This window comes from Taudactylus pleione, unplaced genomic scaffold (genome assembly GCF_031769625.1).
Source record: "Taudactylus pleione unplaced genomic scaffold, aTauple2 ptg000006l, whole genome shotgun sequence".
NCBI lineage: Eukaryota > Metazoa > Chordata > Amphibia > Anura > Myobatrachidae > Taudactylus > Taudactylus pleione.
The window spans coordinates 1,134,383-1,155,814 of record NW_028284409.1 but is presented as its reverse complement, the minus strand read 5'-3'; the positions used below and the strand labels follow the sequence as shown (position 1 = coordinate 1,155,814).

The following is a 21,432-nucleotide window of genomic DNA, read 5'->3' as shown; positions in this document are numbered from 1 at the left end:
AGCCGTTCCTTGCCACTCCGTGTCGTAAATGGCATATTGGCAAGTTTATGTTTCTCCTCAGATGATTTAAATGTTTTTTTTAAGGTCATTTTCCTGAACTTTGTCATTTGGGATTGTATATGCCCTCTACTATGACATTGGGCATCAGCCTTGGCATATGATGTTGATGGCATGTTATCGTCTATGTCATGACTAGTGGCAGCAGCTTCAGCACTAGGAGGAAGTGGTTCTTGATCTTTCTCTATTTTATTTTTATCGGAGAAAGTTTGGTCCTCCATTTATGTTATATTGATATATACATGCAGCTAAGGCGCACACAAACACAGAAAATAATTTTTTATTATTGTTACAGACTAGTGCACTTTGTGGGTTACACCACCCTTTAAGTAATGAGCCAGCCGGCGCTTTACTTATGGGACACAGGCACACGCTTGGCGCTGCTGCTTTGAGGATGCATGTACAGTGAAGACAATTCACAAACACAGAAGAAAATATTTTATTTTTGTTGGAGTGCACTTTGGGGGTTACACCACCCTTTAACAGACAGACGCACGCTTGGCGCTACTTTGTTGATAACCGTGCGGCCACAGTGCACACAATTCACAAACACAGAAAATAATTTTTTATTTTGTTTGGAGTACACTTTGGGGGTTACAGCACCCTTTAATGGTCAAGCCAGCTGGCCCTTTACATATGACACAGGCGCACACTTGGCGTTACTTTGTTGATAACCATGTGGCCACAGTGCACACAATTCACAAACACAGAAAATAATTTTTTATATTGTTTGGAGTGCACTTTGGGGGTTACAGCACCCTTTAATGGTCAAGCCAGCCGGCCCTTTACTTATGACACAGGAGCACGCTTGGCACTACTTTGTTGATGCACGTGCGGCTACTGCGCACACAATTCACAAACACAGAAAAAAAAAATATTATTTGGAGTGCACTTTGGGGGTTACAGCACCCTTTAATGGACGAGCTAACCGGCCCTTTACTTATGACACAGGCGCACGCTTGGCGCTACTTTGTTGATGCACGTGCGGCTACTGCGCACACAATTCACAAACACAGAAAACATATTATTTTTTTTGCACTTGAGGGGAGCACCCCTGATGGACAGAGCACCCCCTGGACAACACTACAGCACCCCTTTAGGACTGGGACACAGCACAGGACATTGGAGTGGACACAACCCCTATGGACAACTGACTGCACAACACAGGCCAGCCAGCCCCTATGGACTTTGGAGGAGTGGACACAGGCCCTATGAACAACAGCAGCACAGCACAACACAGCCAGCCCCTATGGACTTTGGAGGAGTGGATACAGCCCCTATGGAGAACAGTAGCACAGCACAACACAGCCAGCCCCTATGGACTTTGGAGGAGTGGACACAGCCCCTATGGACAACAGCAGCACAGCACAACACCGCCAGCCCCTATGGACTTTGGAGGAATGGACACAGCCCCTATGGACAACAGTAGCACAGCGCAGCACAGCACAGCACAACACTACACTGCACTACACTACACTACACTACACAGCCCAGCCAGCCCTAACTCCCATCCTCCTTCTTCACTGTCCACAGCCGAGTGAGAAAATGGCGCCGACATTGGTACCTTATATAGAATCCAAAACCCGCGAGACCCGAAAGGCGGGATGATGACGTTTTTGCCTCGATTTCAGTTCCGAGTCAGGTGGGAAAAGTCGAGCCTGACTCAGATCGGCCTCGGATCGGGGGGGTTCGGATTTCAGAAATCCGAACCCGCTCACCCCTAGTTTAAACCATCTGTTGGGCTGTCTAAACTATTGCCAGAGAGCTATCTTTAGGTCCTTCCCCAGGAGGATGTACTGTAGACATGACTAATGGGCACATATGCACACTAAAGATACCCAGACAATACCCAGAACTTTACTTGCACTCTTTTGCTACTGCTATCAGTAGTCATCAATAGAGATGTAAACTGGGTTTATTCAGTATCACGATATACTATTAATAAATGTGCTCTCTCAGCATGACTTTAATAATAAATATACCATATGAGGGGCCACATTTACTAACAAGTTTTATCACCAAAACAAGTGATACATTTCACTGTGTATGATAAATGGTGCTCCAGCCAATCAGCTCCCAACTGTCATCTGTTTGAAAATTGACAGTTGGGAGGTGATTGGCTTGAGCATTATTTAGCTATTATATAGCACTCGTGAATGATAAAACTCGTTGACAAATGAGGCCCTATATTCAGAGCAGTCATTGACATCCTGTTATGTCAATCAATGCATCTGTTTGATGTATTTTGGTGTACCTGGATGAACACCTATTTATGCCATTTCTAGCTGCACACTTTTATTGCACACTATTCTAAGGAAATGCTATTCTGTATAATATATGCAATTTGTAGCTGCACACTCTTTTTGCACACTATTCTAAGGAGCTCCTATTCTGTATAATCAATCCATATTTATCAAGGCTATATCCAGCATTTTAATATAAATCTATGTTTACATATGTGTTTATTAATGTACATACATGTGCACAACAAGTTTCATCTTTCAAATATAGTAACCACAACACTAATCTTTAAAAAATAGTCATAGTACTATACATGTTGTTATTAAAATTAGCTAGCCATCTGAAATACCATTCCATTCCCTCTCTCCCTCCCTCCCTCCCTTACCTTCCTTCCTTCTCTTCCCTTCCATTCCTTTCCTCTCCAAATCTGACTTGTGTTCATTTAAATTGACCTGACTTTTTTATTTCTCTGCCTTATGTAGCCAATACTATAATGGCATATCATCAATAAACATCATTGCTACTATTACATGTTAATAATCCTTTCATGGTTACTTTGTGTCCCTTGGACATATATATTAACATCATCACGTTGCAATTATATTGATTCAGGGTGCTTCCAATTATACTTCCTCACCTTTGGCCTGTGTACATATGTTCTATAAGATTTTGCTCTTACATTTAGTCAGCTCATTATAGCTCTTCCCCAATTCTGATGTTGTATTTCTATTAGAGATGTGCGGTTCCGTTCTAAAGAAATCCTAATCCACCCAAATTTCTTGAACTGGTCAGATCTGAGTCGCGGTTCTGATCTTCCAGCGGTTCGGAATTCAGATTTTAAATCTGAATTTTCATGTTGTGGATTGCAAAAATTACATGATTTTAGCTATTTTTAAAACATTTTTATCATTTTTTTTTTTTAAGTCCAGATCCAAAACCAAAACATGGGGGTCAGCACACATCTCTAATTTCTGTTTTGGTTGAGGAGTTTCTGAAGTAATTTCCATTTTTGAATTAATTAATGACTCACCAAGTGGTCTGTTTTATAACCTATTTTTCCACTAAATCATGCAAAAATGTCAGTTTCTGCATGTCAGTAACTCACCTACATAAGATGAGCCTAATGCAGGAAGTATTAGAAATAAATGAGCTTTTCTGATCTTTTCTAAAATAGCTAATTATATCTTCTCATGGAGTTGGCTGTTGTAACCCTATAGACGGATTATCACCAGAGAAAGGGTGTCTGCTCCCTCCATGACAGCCTCGATGCCCCTTGCCAGCTAATTATATTGATTTTTCTCTGATGGTCATGCACTAGCAGTGTCAGAGCACAGAGTAAAGTAATAGTGTTGGCTATTGGATCCACTGTCCCAGCAAACACTTTTGTTAAATAACCCAGAAAAATCAATCCATATAGCAGAGATAAGATATTATACTATTCTAGGCCCATCTGAATTAATGATAAATATACTCCCATGTCCTAATTTCTCCTCATATACAGTGGTGTATCTATAATGGGTGCAATGTGTGCGGGGCACACGGGCCCCCGGTCCAGGTGTCCCTGCACCGCACACACTGCACCCATATTTTATTAAACTTACCTGTCCGAGGTCCCGCGTCGTGTGTCACTACTGCTCAGAACACCGGAAAAATGGCCACTGCGGCCATTTTCCGGTGTTCTGCGCATGCGCAGTAGACTCTGGGCACACTCTAGCGCAGGAGTCTACCAGTGCTCCGGTGGCTGGCCAGCCGCATCAGTCGGCTGCCAGCCACCAGGGAGAGAGGAGGGGGCCCTGCACGAGGAGTGCACACGGGCCCCCTCCTCCCTTAAAACGCCCCTGCTCATATATCTATTATGGTAATCACTAACTTCCTGACTAACTGTCCGGACTGCTAGTTCTTGACTGATTACTCCCCACCACCTAGTCTCTGATTCCTTGGCTAATCTCTGACTCTACTTTTTCATCTTTTGTTTGTTTCATTTGACTACTGTTATTACAGGATGCGGTTAATATCCCGATGATTGGGATGCTGGCACGCCGAAGGTAATTAGCGGCATATGGGGGAGGTTTAGGGTTAGGCACTAGGGGGAGGGTTGGGGGTGAGGCACTAAGGAGGGAGGGTTAGGTTTAGGGTAGGGGGAGGGATAGGGTTAGGGGTAGGGAGAGGGGGAGGATTAGGATACCGATTGTCAGGTGGCGGTTTCCTAACCCTGTCAGGATGCCGGCATCAGGATTTTGACTGCATGGATCCTGAGCGCTGGCTTCCCTTTCGCCGGAGGGGCTAATGGGCAAACTGTATAAAAAGTACAAATGTTTAATATTTTAACAATTGCAGTATTGAATATCATTCTTCAAATGTTCATATAATGGTCTGCTTACAAAATCTTTTGTAAAGCAAGTTGTTCATGCATGTACAGTATGTTGCATTTTCAATCACTACATAAAAATTGCTTCAATAATATTGAGGGCTATGTAAAAGCCTTGGAGAGAGAGAAAGTGAATGGTGATAAAGTACCAACCAATCACATCCTATCACTTTACAGGCTGTGTTTAAAAAATGGTAGTTAGGAGCTGATTAGTTGGTACTTTACCTCCGTCCACTTTATAACTCTTCAAGGCTTAGTACAGGGGTGGCCAAACCGGTCCTCAAGGACCCCTTTACAGTTCATGTTTTCCAGACCACCTGTGGATCTGTAGTATGTGTCAGTTAGAAATGAATGCACCATATGTTTCAAAATGTGACAGTTAGTAATGACTACACCTATGCACCGTCTAGGTGGTCTGAAAAATTAATGAGCTAATGTGTACCCAGCTTTACTGCAAGGTTGGCCAACCCAGTCCTCGAGATCCCCTAACATTTAACATTTTCCAGCCCACCTAGCTGGTGCACAGATGTAGTCATTACTAAAACATGAACTGATAGGGGATTTTGAGGACCTGTAGGGCATCTCGAGGACTTGGTTGGCCCCCCTTGGCTTTGTACATAGACCCTGTTGTCTCTATAGTAGTTATTATGTTTATATAGATTTGGTCTGAGTCACCAGGTGAACATATTTTATTCCTCAGAGACACAAACCTGTATGAGCAGCATTAATTTATAAGCACAGAAATTATGTAGTAGCTTGTAGCACAAGCTAATACATAATAATTGATGCGCTTATAAATTCATGTACTGCCCTTCATATACTTAATTTGGAAAGCAAATATAATTATCAGAATAGACAAATATAAATTGACAATGCTCTACTTATTCTCAGTATATTTAACACAAAACACAGGTTACAGTGATAGATCTGTCAGAGCTGTCTTTGCAATTCCATTTTTGCTGTTCCTTTCCATTTCTTTTCCAGATATTTTTTCTTCTAATACTCTTCTTCCACTTATTCTCTTTCCATCTCGTCTCTTCCTTTTGTCTGCCTTTCCGCACTGCTTCAGAAAAGAGAGGAAGCTTATGCTCCACTTAACCTTCTACTTAAAGGTGATGTTAAGGTCAGTGGGAAAGCCGGGTATGCATAATAATCATTTGGAAAGAGAAATTGTGTGACTATTTTTTCCCACTTGCCTGCTGATTTCTTTCTAATATCAAAGCTGTTTTCTTACCCCATGACTCACTTTTTTTCTTTGTAGTCCTGTTTGCCAGGACACAGACGGGTTAATGGCACACTCTTCAGAGGGACATGTGAACCGTGCCAATGTTTTGGTCACTCTGACTCGTGTGATGATGTTACCGGATTCTGCAGAGTAAGTACATTGCACTGTGTTCATTAGACCTCATACACTTAGATGTTAAAGTGAAATATTTTATGTTTCAATGTCTGTGTGCTGCTTTTATTATGTAAAGTGGAGGCACAGCAACATCAAGCACTTATTAATAAGTGCTGCGGAATATGTGTGCGCTATATGTATAACAGGTAATAATAATATTATTATCAATTATTTATATAGCGCACACAGATTCCGCAGCACCTTAAAGAGAATATTTAGCCATACACATCAGTCCCTGCCGCAGTGGAGCTTACAATCTATATTCCCTACCACATACACACACACTAGGGTTATTTTTGTGTCGGGAACCTATTATTAGCCAGCCAGTATATTTTTAAAATATTTTTGGGAGATAGTGTCAGCAGCACCTAGCTGCAGCACAAATCGTGTATTGTCACCCAGTATGGGGTACCCAGCTCTGCAAAAGGGATACAGTGTCATGTGCACCCAAGGGCATATCTAGTGCTAACAAGGGTCATTTTCATCATCAACATGTGGAGCCTATAGTTCTGTGTACAACATGCCACTAGTGGAGGTTTGTGTATGGATGGCACACAGCCAGAGGCTGTATAGAATTGCTGGGCTAAATAGAAATTTTTAACTTAAAATTAATTTAACAATAATAATTTATTTTTTTAAGGTTGCCTGTTCTTTTTATCTAGACATGAATTTTAACTGTTCTTTTTTTTTATCTGCTGAACTATAAGCGGTAGTGTGCAGTCAGCCATCACAAACTCAGCTTACTGGCTGTATACAGTACATACTGCATTCAAAACTCCATTTTTTGGATGGGTTTCCATGTTCTCCCTGCTGGATGGCAAGTTTCATAACTGAGGCCACACTGTGAATAAGCGAATGCTACTATATCATGCGCTGCTGTTGACTGTTTATGATTTCCGTCATCCTTTATTAAGTTGTATGTTCGCTTCTTAAACTGGCTATCAATAATTTTGTGGAATTACTGTACTCTAAAAGGTGCCTGATAAAAAGATCTGGCACTTCCTTCCACAGGGATTTTACAGCATGACTTACCCTGAATGTATAGTTGACCAATTAATTCAAGGACATTTCAGTGACATATTATCTGACATGGCGTGAAGATTAAAACAGCATTACTCATTTCATTAGTTTCTCAAAAGCACAAATTGAACCACTGCCAAATTATCAGTTCGTCATGCTTTATCTCTCCTGTCTCCACTTGCTCTAGCTCTTGTATTCATGTTTCAGTTTTTGATTCATTTTATTTCTATAAATGAAAAAATAACATTAAAAAACATAGATTTTTGAACTGTGTTATAAATGTATTTAAATTATACGGAAAAAGGAAAAGGAAATCTACAGTGGATAGACTGTTAAAGTAATAAAGTTCTATAAAATATATTTTTATATGACATGGGGTGACATGCACATGTAGTTTGATGATAAAGGGGGAGTTGCACTAAACCTTGTAGAGAGAAAAAGTGGAGAGAGAATACTGGACCTCATTCAGAGTCGGTCGTTGCGGCCGCACGGTCGTAAGGTAAAAGGGGCCAGATATGCAAATGAAGCGCTCGCAAGTTGCGTCGTTAAGATGGGATCGTTAGCTGGACGAGCGAGGGGAGGATGCGGCCGTAAGACTAAACATACACCCCCTTCTCGTTCCCATTACATGTCATCTCTGGGCATGTAAGGATTAATCGAGACCATCGGGAACCATCGGAGCTGTTCGTAGAGCTTAAGGTTGACCATACCCTCTCTTAAGCACTACGATCAAGTCAGTGTAAAAACCTCCCATGTCACATGTGCCATGACACTACTTAGTTAATTATGCACTCCCATAAAATGCCGTTTGCATAGTCAGGCACACCTGCATTCGGATCTCCACTCCCCCGTTCACAAGCACCTTCCCCTGTTAACACCCACAAACGCCTTATCCTGTCACTCAAATTAACGACCTGGCTGTGTTCAAGGAGAGAGCAATTTCTGATCGTAATAGCTAGTTTGCGCACACGCTTTGCGAATTTTACACATGCGCAGTTTAGTGAACATCGGTGGCGTACGACCGTGCAGCCGCAATGACCGACTCTGAATGAGGGCCACAGTACCAACCAATCAGCTTCTAACTGTCATGTTACAAGCTGTGAGCGGTATCCAATTAGTCCCGAACATTGTTCGGTGCGCTGTTTGACTCCCGCGATTGGCGAAAAACGGGGATTTTTTGACAATTATCCCGATTGTCGCCAATGTTTTTTTTAACCCAATTATTTTGGTCGAAATAAAAGGATAGTTCTCCCAAAAACACTTAGGTCCACCAGCTTATTGCGGCTCCTATGTGTTTTCGCCTTTTTTTGGTGAAAAAAACGTCACTTATCGTAGATTATAAGTGCTGGCGTTGGGCCGACTTCGGGGCTAATTGGATAGCCCCAGGTGAGGTAATTAGCCACGGTAATTTACAGCGGCTGATTTGATTCCCCCCCTGTGATGGAAAAATGACAGTAATAATCTGATTGGTTAGTACTGTATCTATCTCCACTTTATTTCTCTTCAAGGCTCAGTACATCTGCCCCATAATCAGAAGTCTCTGTTCCCTGTTGCCCTCTATTTTTATTTCATTTCTCTATATCATCTTACTGCTCACACCACCACTACTTATAGCATGTCTACTCTTCCTTTCCCATACCTTCCAACACCTGAGACTACAAAAGTTGGACATACCTGAAGGGAGCATGGTCAACTATCCAAATGCCCCCTGGGGTATGCCTAGTGCTTCCAAAGTGCTAGTCCATCCACTTACTTCCCCAAAAAATACCACTTCAGTGCATCACTGTAATTTAAAGGGAATCCAAAAGTGCAACATACCTCCCAATTGCACCTCTATTGGGACAAGGTACTGATCTTTGGGACCACGTCACAGTTCCCTCAAATTAGCATGGTTGGGTGGTACATTTACACCCATTTTTCCCTCAAAAATTGTCAATCTAGAAAGAAAAATTTAAATTATTAATATAAACTCCACCCTTGGAGCTGGGAAGCTGGGGACCCCCCTAATAAAGGGCTCCCCCTCTCCAGGGCACCCCAGGCCTAGGCTGATAGCCCAGGGCTATCCCCGGCACCCTGGAGCAGTGGGTGCTGGGTTGATTATGAAGTATGGTGCAATTGATAGTAGTAAAAATATTGTTTTTTGTTATGGAACTACAGGTCCCAGCAAGCCTCTTCCGCATGCTGGTACTTGGAGAACCACACCTCTGCTAGAAAGAGTCCTGTGCTGGTTGTGGCTAAAATGGAGGACCCCTACTCCTTTTGTCTCCCATATTTCCACAACCAGGACTGGCTCACTGGGCCTGGTGCTGGTTGTTGAAAATATGGGGGACTCCTACGTCTTTTTTCCCCCTGTATTTTCACAACCAGGACCGGCTCAAAAAAGCCGGGTGCTGGTTGTAGTTTTAGAAAAGGACCCCATATATTTTTTTTATTTTAACACTTTATAACTTTTTTCACACAGAAGCCTTCACAGATTTCACTGATCTGGGAAGACTTCTGTCTAACGCTGTCTAACTCGCACCTGCTGAGGTTATACTCACTAGCCTAAAGCAGGTCTATTATTTTGCGAGTTTTAGGTAAATAATATTGTGCAAGTTAAAAACTCACACTCTACTACATAGGCCAAGTTGTATGTTTTCCATGGGAAAACATCTGCATGTGAGTTTCGGCATTCCAAGTGGTGGAAATGCGAGTAACATGCAAGTTTCCATGTTCTCGCATCTCATTACATTGGGTGAGTTCTAAAAATTACCAGTATAGCACTGTGCATGCAATTTTAAAGAACTCGCACCTTTTACATTTAGCCCTTAGCGCTTTTTGTTTTTTTCTTACACATCTAGTTTATGGCTGGTTTTCTATGTGTCACCTAAAAGGGAACAGATTCACTCATTCCTCTCCACTTGTTTTCAACCATTAATTCATTTTCCTTTCATTAATACCTCTTCAAGAAAAACGTCCACTCTTAGCTCAGTCTGTCTAAAATATTTTGCATTAAGCCTGTTTGTATATTATGTGTATCAGTTCTTTTTAATCAAATCATAGCACTGAAGTTGTTTAAATATCAAGTTTTCACAAAAGATTAACTAAGTTTCTATAGAAAATATCTTAAGGTAATATACTGTCATAGATACAGATTCTAGTAAGAATGTCAGGCTAAAAAGTAATTATTCTTCTTTATTAAATTCTCACACAGCTGTCCTTAATGATTTGGTTATTTAGAAATTCTTAGTTAGGGTACACTGAGAAGGTTCATTAAAGAACTGCAGAAGCATTAATCCACAAATCAAATACACTTTTTTTTCCCCATGTCACAATATAAGCGCAACTAGTCCAACAGGAAAACACATGGATTTGCAGATATATTTGCTGACATCTGTAAGGATAAAAGGTTTGACCTGGCTGATGTGAGGAATTGGATGGATGGAGGGCATGTTGTGAAGATGACACATATAAAGAGACATTGCCATTTTTGGTGTGATGGAGCATAGCCTTTTTCCCCCACCAAAGGACTCACATTTTTCACGACTTCCAAGTACATGGGGATTGGGTTTCAACTTTGTTTTTTTTGCACCGTTCAGTTGCACATCTGCTGGAAATTACATTTTTATGCACACTTCAAGCAATTAATACATCCATTGGTTTATTGCTTATTATTCTTCTAAACACTTAACACTAAACTTAAACTAATAAATAAAGACACGGACACTAATCAGCTTGGCTAAAAGGTCACAGCTTTCATACAATACAAAGAGATGTTTGTGACTGCCTTACAATACACTGCATAGAGCAGTTTTGAGACCGCCATAATAAGGAGAGAATTTTTGTGACTTCCATACTATAAATACAATGCAATAGGCTGCACCGCTCCTCAGAGCTGCCATCAGAAATTTTGGGGCCCGTTACTGACAAAATAGGCAGGGCCCCTCGGGGTATAGGGCAGACTTGGGTGGACTTGTGTATAATAAGGGTGGAGCTACTTCGGGAGTGGTGCATCAACTGGTGTGTAAATCAGGGATGGCTAGACATGGTGGAGGGGGGGCACAGGGTAGAGAACACTGGATATTAATGGGGGGCACAGGGCAGGGAAGGCTAAAAAAGTGGGGGCACTTGGCTGGGAAGAGTGGATTGGGGTGGCAAAGGGCAGGGAAGGCTAATTTGGTCTAGGGGGAGGCAAAGGGCAGGGAAGACTGGCTGGACTAGGGGAGAGGCAGGGCAGAGTAGGCTGGCTAGACATAGGGGTGGCGCAGGGAAGACTGGCTGGACTAGGACAGGGAAGACAGGCTGGTGGGCTGGACTAGAAGGGGGAGGGAGTGCAGGGCAGGCTGGCTGATCTGGGGGGGTAGGCAGGGACGGCTGGCTTGCTGGACTGGGGGGGTGAGCAGGGAAGGATGGCTTGCTAGACTGGGGGGGTAGGCTGGGAAGGATGGTTTTCTAGACTGGAAGGGGTAGACAGGGAAGGAATGCTGGTTTGACTGGGGGGTGGGCAGGGAAGGAATGCTGGCTGGACTGGGGTGTGGGTGTCACGGTCAGGGTATTTCAGCATGGTGCTAGGTGGGTGTTACCTGTGAGGTCATTGTGGCACGGGCTGTCTGGTGGCGGAGCTGGTGTCTGGCGGGGGGCTTTGGCTGTGCACGTTGTTGTGCAGGCCTGTTGTCACTCTGCGCTGGTAAGGCCTGGTGGCGTCTCCATTTCATTTGGCATGGCCGCCGCCATCTTGCCTTCTGGCCATGTGATGCGGCTGGCCAATCCAGGTGAGTCACATGTTCCCTCCGGCCAGTAACAGCATGGCATGGGGTATTTAGGAAGGGTCAGTGCCTTCCTTCTTTGGCCAGTGCAACATGTATCTCAGCCTAGCTGAGAGGGAGTTCTCTGTGCTTATCCTGTTCCTGTGAATTCACTGTCTGCCAGTCTGCCTGTCAGCTCCTAGCTTCCGCTGGTCTACCCTGCTGCCTTCATCACCTTTGCCCATACCTGAGTGCCTGAGCCTGCTGACATCCTCCTCATTGCCTTAGTTCACTATCTGCATACCTGGCTATTATTTTCCTGCATCACTACCTGCATACCTGGTTGATTATTTTCAGTCTCACTACCTGCACACCTGGACAGCTCTAATTGTTTCTACTTGGACATTAACCCATTACTTCCACCACAGAACACTTGTGCACATTTATATATTCCTGGACTTTTATTTATTGCCATATTTTATGTCTTCTCAAGCACTTATTAAAAAACCTAGGGCCTGATTCAGACCCACTCGCGAGCGGCTGTCCGCTCGCAAGTGGGTCGATGTTATGCACTGAGCATGCGCACGACGGAGGGAGCTCCGCCGTGCGCATGCGCCAGACGCGACGAGCGAAGGAAAGTCCTTCGCTCGTTGTGTCCGATCAAAGGGGGCGTGCTGTCAATGTTGATTGACAGCACGCCCCCTTTGGTGGGCGTGCCGGGGGCGTGCCTCCCTGACGGGGGCGTTCCCACGGGAACGCCTCCCGTCAGAAGCCGGCCCACTGACATCACTAGTGATGTCAGTGGGAGTGATTTTGGCTCTGATAGAGCCAAAATCACTCCGGAGCTTGCGGTTGAAAACCTCAACCGCAGGCTCCGGCTCGCAATTTCGATGGTCGCGATGGTCTCGACCATCGCGGCCATCACAAAGCACGCTCGTATAGCCTGTGGGTGGTGACCCACAGCTATACGAGCGTCCAGGAGGACGCTCCATGAAAATGGAGCCCGGCCCTCATTCAGAGCGTGCGCTCTGCTCAGAGCGTACGGCTCTGAATGAGGGCCCTAGTTTCTTATTCAAATCCGCTTCTGTGATCGCTCCTGCTACCACCCCGGGTCCACAAACAACCCAGAACATAACAGTTTGCACTGGCCCCATGGAGCCGGCCACGGATCAGAAGTCAGGAGTGGATTTGTTCCGGTGCATTTCTGGTCGTTTAGAAAATCTGGAAAACATGCAGCATCAGATGGTTCAATTTCTGCAAGAGATGTCCAAGCGACAGGATAGTTTGCAAACTTCCTTTTCTACCCCTGTAGTACCAGCATCTACATCCGCATCAGCATCTGGGAATACAGGAGGCAGATCATCTCCCCACTTACATCTTCCTTTACCAAGTAAATTTGACGGCAACCCTAAACTCTGCCGAGGATTCCTAAATCAGTGTGACATACATTTTACCCTGCAGCCTGACAACTTTCTAACTGCAAGAACTAAAGTGGCTTATATAGTCTCTCTGTTATCCGGCCAGGCCTTAGAATGGGCTTCCCCACTCTGGGAGCGCTCAGATCCGCTGCTGGATAATTACGCAGGCTTTGTGTCATCTTTCAGGAGGATTTTCGATGAACCTGGGCGTACTGTATCAGCATCATCAAACATCATGACACTGTGACAAGGAGTCCGTCCTGTCAGTCAATATGCCGTGCAATTTCAAATTTTAGCATCAGAGCTCAAATGGAATGAGGAAGCCCTCACCTCGGCCTTCTGGCATGGGTTGTCAGAATGACTAAAGGATGATCTAGTCACTCGAGAGCTTCCTACTAATCTGAACGACATGATTTTGTTGTGTATCAAAGTTGACCTACGCTTCAGGGAACGTCAGGCTGAAAAACACAGAACTGATCGGCAAAGGTCATTTGCCCCCTCCATTTCTACCCGTCCCATTCCTTCTATTGAAGAGGAGCCTATGCAGGTGAATCATACACACCTCTCCAAAGAAGAACGTCAGAGAAGAATGCAAAGGAACCTCTGTCTGTACTGCGGAGAGTTCGGTCACCTGCTGATCTCCTGCTCCCGTAAACCGGGAAATGCCAAATCCTAACTGACCCTGGAGACATCAAGTTAGGAGTTATGAGCCCATCTCCAAAAATTAAAGATTTCACGATTACCCTAGTGTTGGATCTTAAACCCAAACCTGTCTTTGCTACTGCTCTACTTGACTCGGGAGCAGCCGGAAATTTCATAACGTCTAGTTTCATAGACATATTTCAGATTCCCTGTTCATCTCTCAATCATGCCATCTCTCTGACCTCTATAGACGGACGCCCTCTAACTAACAGGATAGTCACCAAGGAGACTCAACCAGTATTGGTCCGAATTGGGGCACTTCATTCTGAGTCCTTAAAATTTCTGGTGATATCAGAGGCCTCTCAAGAAATTGTTCTTGGTCTACCCTGGTTGCGTCAACATAATCCCAGGATTGAGTGGAGTTCTATGCAGATTCTGTCATGGGGTATGGACTGTCAGAAATCCTGTCTTCCAAAAATTCGACCTGTAAGAAAGACAGTTCCATTAGTTTCTTCTGCCATTCCCAAGGAATATCAGATGTTCGCTGATGTGTTCTCTGAGCAGCAAGCAAATACCTTACCTCCTCATAGGGAATGGGACTGTCCAATTGAATTGATACCTGATAAGACACCACCTCGTGGTCATACCTATCCACTGTCCTTGCCTGAGACTCAAGCCATGACCGAGTACATCCGGAACAACTTGGCAAAGGGGTTCATTTGCCCCTCTACTTCACCTGCCGGAGCTGGGTTTTTCTTCGTTGGCATGTATCGATTATCGAGGCCTTAATGACATTACTGTAAAGAATTGATACCCTCTTCCCCTGATTACTGAGTTGTTTGATAGGGTCAAGGGCTCTGTCATTTTTTCTAAATTAGATCTGAGAGGGGCTTACAACCTCATTCGTATCCGAGCTGGCGATGAATGGAAGACCGCTTTTAATACCAGAGATGGACATTTCGAGTATTTAGCAATGCCTTTTAGATTGTGTAACTCCCCTGCTATCATTCAAAGTTTCGTTAATGAGATTTTCCAGGATCTGTTATATGTTTTGGTTGTTGTCTATCTGGATGACATACTGATTTTTTCACCCTCTGTGGCTAAACATCAAGAACATGTTAAAGAAGTTCTGACCCGTTTGAGAGAAAACCACCTTTACTGCAAACTGGAGAAGTGCATCTTTGGAGTGCCCAGTGTACCTTTTCTCGGCTATGTAATATCTTGCTCCAGTTTAGAAATGGACCCCAAGAAGGTACAAGCAATTCTGGATTGGACCCGACCTCAGACACTGAAGGCCATCCAGAGATTGTTGGGCTTCGCCAATTATTATAGACGCTTCATTAAGGGATTTTCTACATTGCTGGCCCCCATTACAGCCTTGACCCGCAAAGGTGCTAATCCTTCCCAATGGTCACCTGAGGCAGAGTCTGCCTTTCATCTTCTGAAACAGGCCTTTATCACAGCACCAGTTCTTCGACAACCAGATCTGGACAGGCCTTTTTTGTTGAAAGTAGACGCATCATCTGAAGCTGTGGGAGCAGTCTTGTCTCAACGTTATGAGGACAACCGAGTCCATCCTTGTGGGTTCTTTTCTAAAAAATTCTCACCTGCCAAAAGGAACTACGCCATAGGTGAGCAAGAGCTACTAGCTGTTAAGCTGGCGATGAAGGAATGGAGATATTTACTAGAAGGTGCTAAGTTCCCATTTACTGTATTTACGGACCACAGAAATCTCCTATTTCTCAAAAACCTTCAATGTGTGAGTCCTCGTTTAGCCCGCTGGGCAATATTCTTTGCCAGGTTTCAGTTCACCCTGACCTTCCGGTCTGGAGCACTTAATCAGAAGGCTGATGCCCTATCGAGATCTCTCCTCTGTGATGATCAATCTGAAAATCAAAGCAATACCCCTGTCTTGGAATCAAGAGTCTTTGCCGCATTACAGCTTCAGCCTCCTACGGGAAAATCATTTGTGGCCCCAGAATTAAGGAAGCGGCTTCTCACTTGGGCACATTCCTTTCGCTTCGCAGGGCACTCAGGCACTTGGAAGACCTTGGAGTTCCGGAAAAGACACTATTGGTGGCCTTCTATGAAGGCAGATATAATGGAGTTCATCTCTTCCTGTTCCTCCTGTGCCCAGCATAAATCATCACGACAATGTCACGTCTGAAACTGGAGAAGAGGACATGGTGGGCCTCAGTTGGGGAAAGAAACGGAGACGAGGGGCCTGGATGTACGTTCTCCTCATCCACAGGTCTTGAGTGTTGGCGAGACCTGGGCAAAGGTGCGGAGTCTAACCCACAGGATGGTGTTCGCCAGTGACCCCCCCAAAAGGGATATGGGCTTAGCTGCACCCCGTGAGCAGGTCGCGGTCCTTTGACCAGGTACCCAAGCCCTGCAGGGATAGAGACACTACACCTGTGGCCCAGCGAGGATATGCCTGTTAGGCACAACACAGTCCCTGAAAATACTGTATAGACAACAACTTGACACAAGGATCAAAAATGTCAATAAGGCTTTCAAAGTGGGAAGCGACTCACGGTTACTTGAGACATCACCAGAGATAGAAGGCACACGGGTAGAGGTGGTAAATGTTGTAGCACGGATGTCCACGGGAGACGTGAGGCACACAGGTGGGGATGATCACACTGCTGCACGGGTATTCACCAGAGACGGAAAGGCACACAGGTGAAGGTGGTAACACTGCTGCACGAGTATTCACCAGAGACGTAAAGGCACACAGGTAAAGGTAGTAACAATGCTGCACGAGTATTCACCAGAGATGTTAAGGCACACAGGTAAAGGTGGTAACACTGCTGCACGGGTATTCACCAGAGACGTAAAGGCACACAGGTAAAGGTAGTAACACTGCTGCACGGGTATTCACCAGAGATGTTAAGGCACACAGGTAAAGGTGGTATCACTGCTGCTGTACGGATGAATAGGAACCTGGACCGGGAACTCACTAAGGCACGCTAGGAGACAACCGTTGTTCAGGCAATTTCCCATAACCTTTGGGACAGTTTTATACCCAGGGGAACCCTTAGACAGGTGCACAGCATCAGCTGGAAACGAGCCAATCAGGAGGAAGGATCCAGTCATATGGGCCGACTGTCATGGCGGCGCCCATGTCCGGATTTGAGATGCCGGACACCAGCCCTCCAGGAAGCCACAGCAAGCGGGGAGAATCCTCAGCTTCTCCCCCGCCGTCGCGCAGGCCGACCGACCACCCAGGAAGACAGGGGAAGCCGGCGGTGCGGTAAGCGGGCTCCAATCCCCGGCTGAGCCCTGACAGTACCCCCTCCTTTAAGGGTGGGCACTGAACACCCACCAGGCTTATCTGGGAATTGCCTATGAAAACTCTGGATTAGTCGCGGAGCGTGTACATCAGAGGCTCTGATCCAGGCCCTTTCCTCGGGGCCGTAGTCCTTCCGATCGATGAGATATTGAGGGGTGTGGAATCTGTGCCGGGAATCCAAGATCTTTTCCACCTCAAATTCAGTGCCTTGTAATGTCTTGACTTGCTGCAATTTAGGGGAACACTTCTGAAAGCGATTGAGCACCAGGGGCCATAAGAGAGAGACGTGAAAAGTATTTTAAATCTTCATTTGAGGGGGAAGTTCCAATTTATAAGTTACTGGACTGATTATCTTAATGATACGATATGGACCGATAAAACGCGGAGCAAGTTTCATGGACGGGACTCTTAAGTGGATATTTTTGGAAGATAATCAGACCCTGTCCCCGACTCTCAACATTGGAACCGCCAAACGTTTCCTGTCCGCAAATTTTTTGTAATTCCTAGAAGATTGCTTTAGGGATAAGTGAATTTTATTCCATTGAACTGAGAAGGATTGAATCTCTTGATTCACAGCTGGAACATCTATAGGTGGAAGCTTCTGGAAATCTGGAACTCGTGGATGTCTACCAAAAACCGTAAAAAAATTAGTGGATTTAGAGGAAGAATGAAATTTAAAGTTATGAGAAAACTCTGCCCATGGCAGGAGGTCCACCCTATCATCCTGGGAAGAAGACACAAAGAGCCTAATGAAGGTCTCCAGCTCTTGATTGACCCTTTCCGTTTGACCATTCGACTGTGGGTGGTAGGCTGAGGAAAAGTTCAGTATGATTCCACAGGTACTACACAGGGCTCTCCAGAATTTGGCTGTAAATTGAACACCTCGATCAGAGACTATTTCCCTGGGGAGACCATGTAATCTGAAGATGTCTCGAATAAAAATTTTTGCTAGTTGAGGAGCAGAAGGAAGGCCAACGAGCGGGATAAAATGTGCCATTTTAGAAAAGCGATCCACGACCACCCATACCGTGTTATGTCCCTTGCACCGAGGTAATTCGGAAATAAAATCCATTGAGATGTGGGTCCAAAGAGCAGTTGGGATAGACAAGGGACGAAGAGGACCAACCATCTGTCTACGCAGAGTTTTATGTTGGGTACATTTGATACAGGAGCGGACAAACTCCGTGACATCCTTCTTCATGGTTGGCCACCAGTACGATCGAAGTAAGAACTGGTAGGTCTTGGTGATTCCAGTGTGACCTGCGAACAAGGATGCATGAGCCCAAACCAGCAATTTTTTATGTAACTTAGGAGGTACAAAAATTTTCCCAGGTGGCAAGGACACTACTTGAGTAGGAGCAAATACAATTGGGTCAAAAATGGAACGAACTTGAGAACACTCCTCTTCCTCCAAATTAGTCATGAAGGAGTGAGATAATGCATCGGCCTTCTTGTTCAACATACCAGGACAAAACTGGAGTTTTAAATCAAACCTAGAAAAAAAAAGTGACCATCGCGCCTGCCTGGTATTTAACCGGTGTGCAGTTTGTAGATAGATCAGATTCTGTAATAATCGTGACAGGAAATTTGGCCCCTTCCAGGAGATACTGCCATTCCTCTAAGGCTAGGCGCATGGCTAGAAGTTCTTGGTCGCCAATAATATAATTTCTCTCGGCAGGGGAAAATTTACGGGAGAAAAATCCACAAGGATGCATCTTCCCATCTTCAGCAGACTGAGATAATACCGCGCCTACTCCAACGGAGGATGCGTCCACCTCCACAATGAATGGTTTGTCTATTTGTGGCTGACAGAGAATGGGAGCTCGAGAAAAGGCACCTTTTAGGTTTTGAAAGGCTTGTACTGCTGGAACAGACCATTTAGAAGGATTGGCTCCTTTCCTTGTGAGGGAGGTAATGGGTGCTACCAGTGTAGAAAAGTGTGGAATAAACCTCCTGTAATAGTTTGCGAATCCTAGAAAACGCTGAGTCCCTTTTAATGACGTAGGCAGGAGCCATTCAGAGATTGCCTTTAGTTTATCAGGATCCATCTGGAGAGTCCCCCCGGAGATAATATGGCCTAAAAATGGTACTGAAGTTTGGTGAAACATACATTTGGAAAGTTTCCCGAAGAGGTGATGAGTGCGAAGGCGGAACAATACATACATACGTACATGAAGACGATGACTCTGTAAATCTCTGGAAAAGATTAAAATATCATCGAGATAAATCACAACAAATTTATGAAGAATATCCCGGAAGACCTCGTTGACGTAACCTTGAAAAATAGCTGGTGCATTACAAAGACCGAAGGGCATTACGAGGTACTCAAAGTGTCCGTCTCTGGTATTGAACGTGGTCTTCCACTCGTCCCCGGTCTTAATTCGAATCAGATTATATGCACCACGTAGATCCAGCTTCGTGAAAACCTGAGCCCCTTGAACCTTGTCAAAGAGTTCTGAAATTAAAGGTAGCAGGTACCGATTTTTTATGGTGATTTGATTCAACCCTCGATAATCTATACAGGGCCGGAGTCCACCATCCTTCTTCCCTACAAAAATGAAACCTGCCCCTGCAGGAGAAGAAGAAGGCCAAATGAATCATTTAGCAAGGTTTTCCTTAATGTATTCCTCCATGGCCGCGGTCTCAGGTACGGACAAAGGGTAAACACGGCCACGTGGAGGACTTTTCCCAGGAAGCAAATCAATGGCACAATCCCAAGGTCGATGCGGAGGCAGTTTATCTGCGGCTTGTTCACAAAATACGTGAGCGAAGTCTTGATAAGCCTCGGGCAAGCCCGGCTGGGGGGGGTGTTTAGAAGACTCTGGTCGAAGGGACTTCTTAGCCGAGTTGGCAATCATCGCATGGTTACATACTGGAACGACCATGGTCAAACAATCTTGGAAACACTGTGAACCCCAGGATAGGATTTGCATAGCATCCCAGTTGAACACAGGATTGTGTTTTCTCAACCAGGGCAGCCCTAATACCAGCTCATAGGAGGATTCGAGTAACACAAAAAATTCCAGCATCTCATGATGTAGGCACCCAATTTGGACAGACACCGGATGAGAGAGTGAAGAAATGGGTAACCCCACCAGAGTTTTACCATCTAGACCAGACAGTAACAATTTATTAGGTAGGGAAACGACTGGAATACCCAAGGTGTGAATCAGTCTCCCTGCAATAAAAATACCAGCAGCACCAGAATCAATTAAAGCGTGAACCTTTCTTGTCCTGGACTTATGGGAAAGCGACACTACTAAAAGACTTTCGGATAATTGGGATGGCTTGAGAATAACCCCCAACTGAATGCTCCCTACTTCAGTCAGGGTTTCGCATTTCCCGCAAGTAAAGGACAATTCCTCAGAATGTGGTTAGGTGCAGCGCAATAGATACACAATTTATTTTGGAAGCGTCTATTGCGCTCTGCTGGGGTGAGTTTGGCTCTGTTGACCTGCATAGGTTCGTCTTCACTAGCTAGGGTGGGTATAGGTGGACTAACAGCTGAAGAGCGGACTGGTAGACGTTCACCTCTCCCCCTACTAGCCCATCTTTCCCGATGGCGAAGGTCAATTTTGATACAGAGAGAGATAACGTCAGCGAAGGATTCTGGCAAATCTCTGGAGGCAAGCTCATCCTTCATCCTCTCAGAGAGTCCATGAAGGAAGGACGCTTTAAGAGCTTCCTCGTTCCATTTTAATTCAGATGCCAGGGTCTGAAATTGGACTACATACTGCCCCACAGACCATGTGCCCTGTCGCACTCGGAGGAGGTCAGAGGATGCAGAAGCAGACAGGCCTGGCTCATCAAAAATTCTCTTAAATGCGGAAACAAATTCCTCGTAGATAGATACGATGGGGTCGGCCCGTCCCCATAGAGGGGAGACCCAGTCTAATGCTGCTCCTGTTAATAATGAAATCACATATGCTACTTTGGCCCGAGATGTGGGAAAGTTCTGGGGAAGGCATTCGAATTGGATTTCACATTGGTTGATGAACCCGCGGCACCGCCTGGGGTCGCCATCAAACCTTTCTGGAGTGGCAAGCTGTAGTCAGGGTTTGGGAGTAGGAACCACCGGTGGAGGACCTGATGGAGAAGGTACAGGAACCGCAGGTGGGGGAACTGGGAGAATAGAAGCCAACGTGGTTTGGATCAAAACCAGTTGCCTCGAGAGCTCCAGTAAATACTGAGCCACTTCTTGTTGTTGCGCCTCCTGGTTGTCCATCCGAGAGGTCAACTCTTGCAGAGACCCAGTACCTTGGGATCCT

The 21,432-nt window shown here is 45.0% G+C and overlaps 1 protein-coding gene across 1 annotated transcript in view; it reads left to right on the top strand.

Moving 5' to 3' along the window:
• Nucleotides 1–21,432, top strand: part of LAMA2 (laminin subunit alpha 2) — a 901,593-nt gene that overhangs the window by 436,361 nt on the left and 443,800 nt on the right. Inside the window, exon 16 of the mRNA XM_088452064.1 lies at nt 5,928–6,041. Coding sequence (XP_088308190.1) covers nt 5,928–6,041 — 114 coding nt within the window. The remainder of the gene's footprint in view (nt 1–5,927; nt 6,042–21,432) is intronic.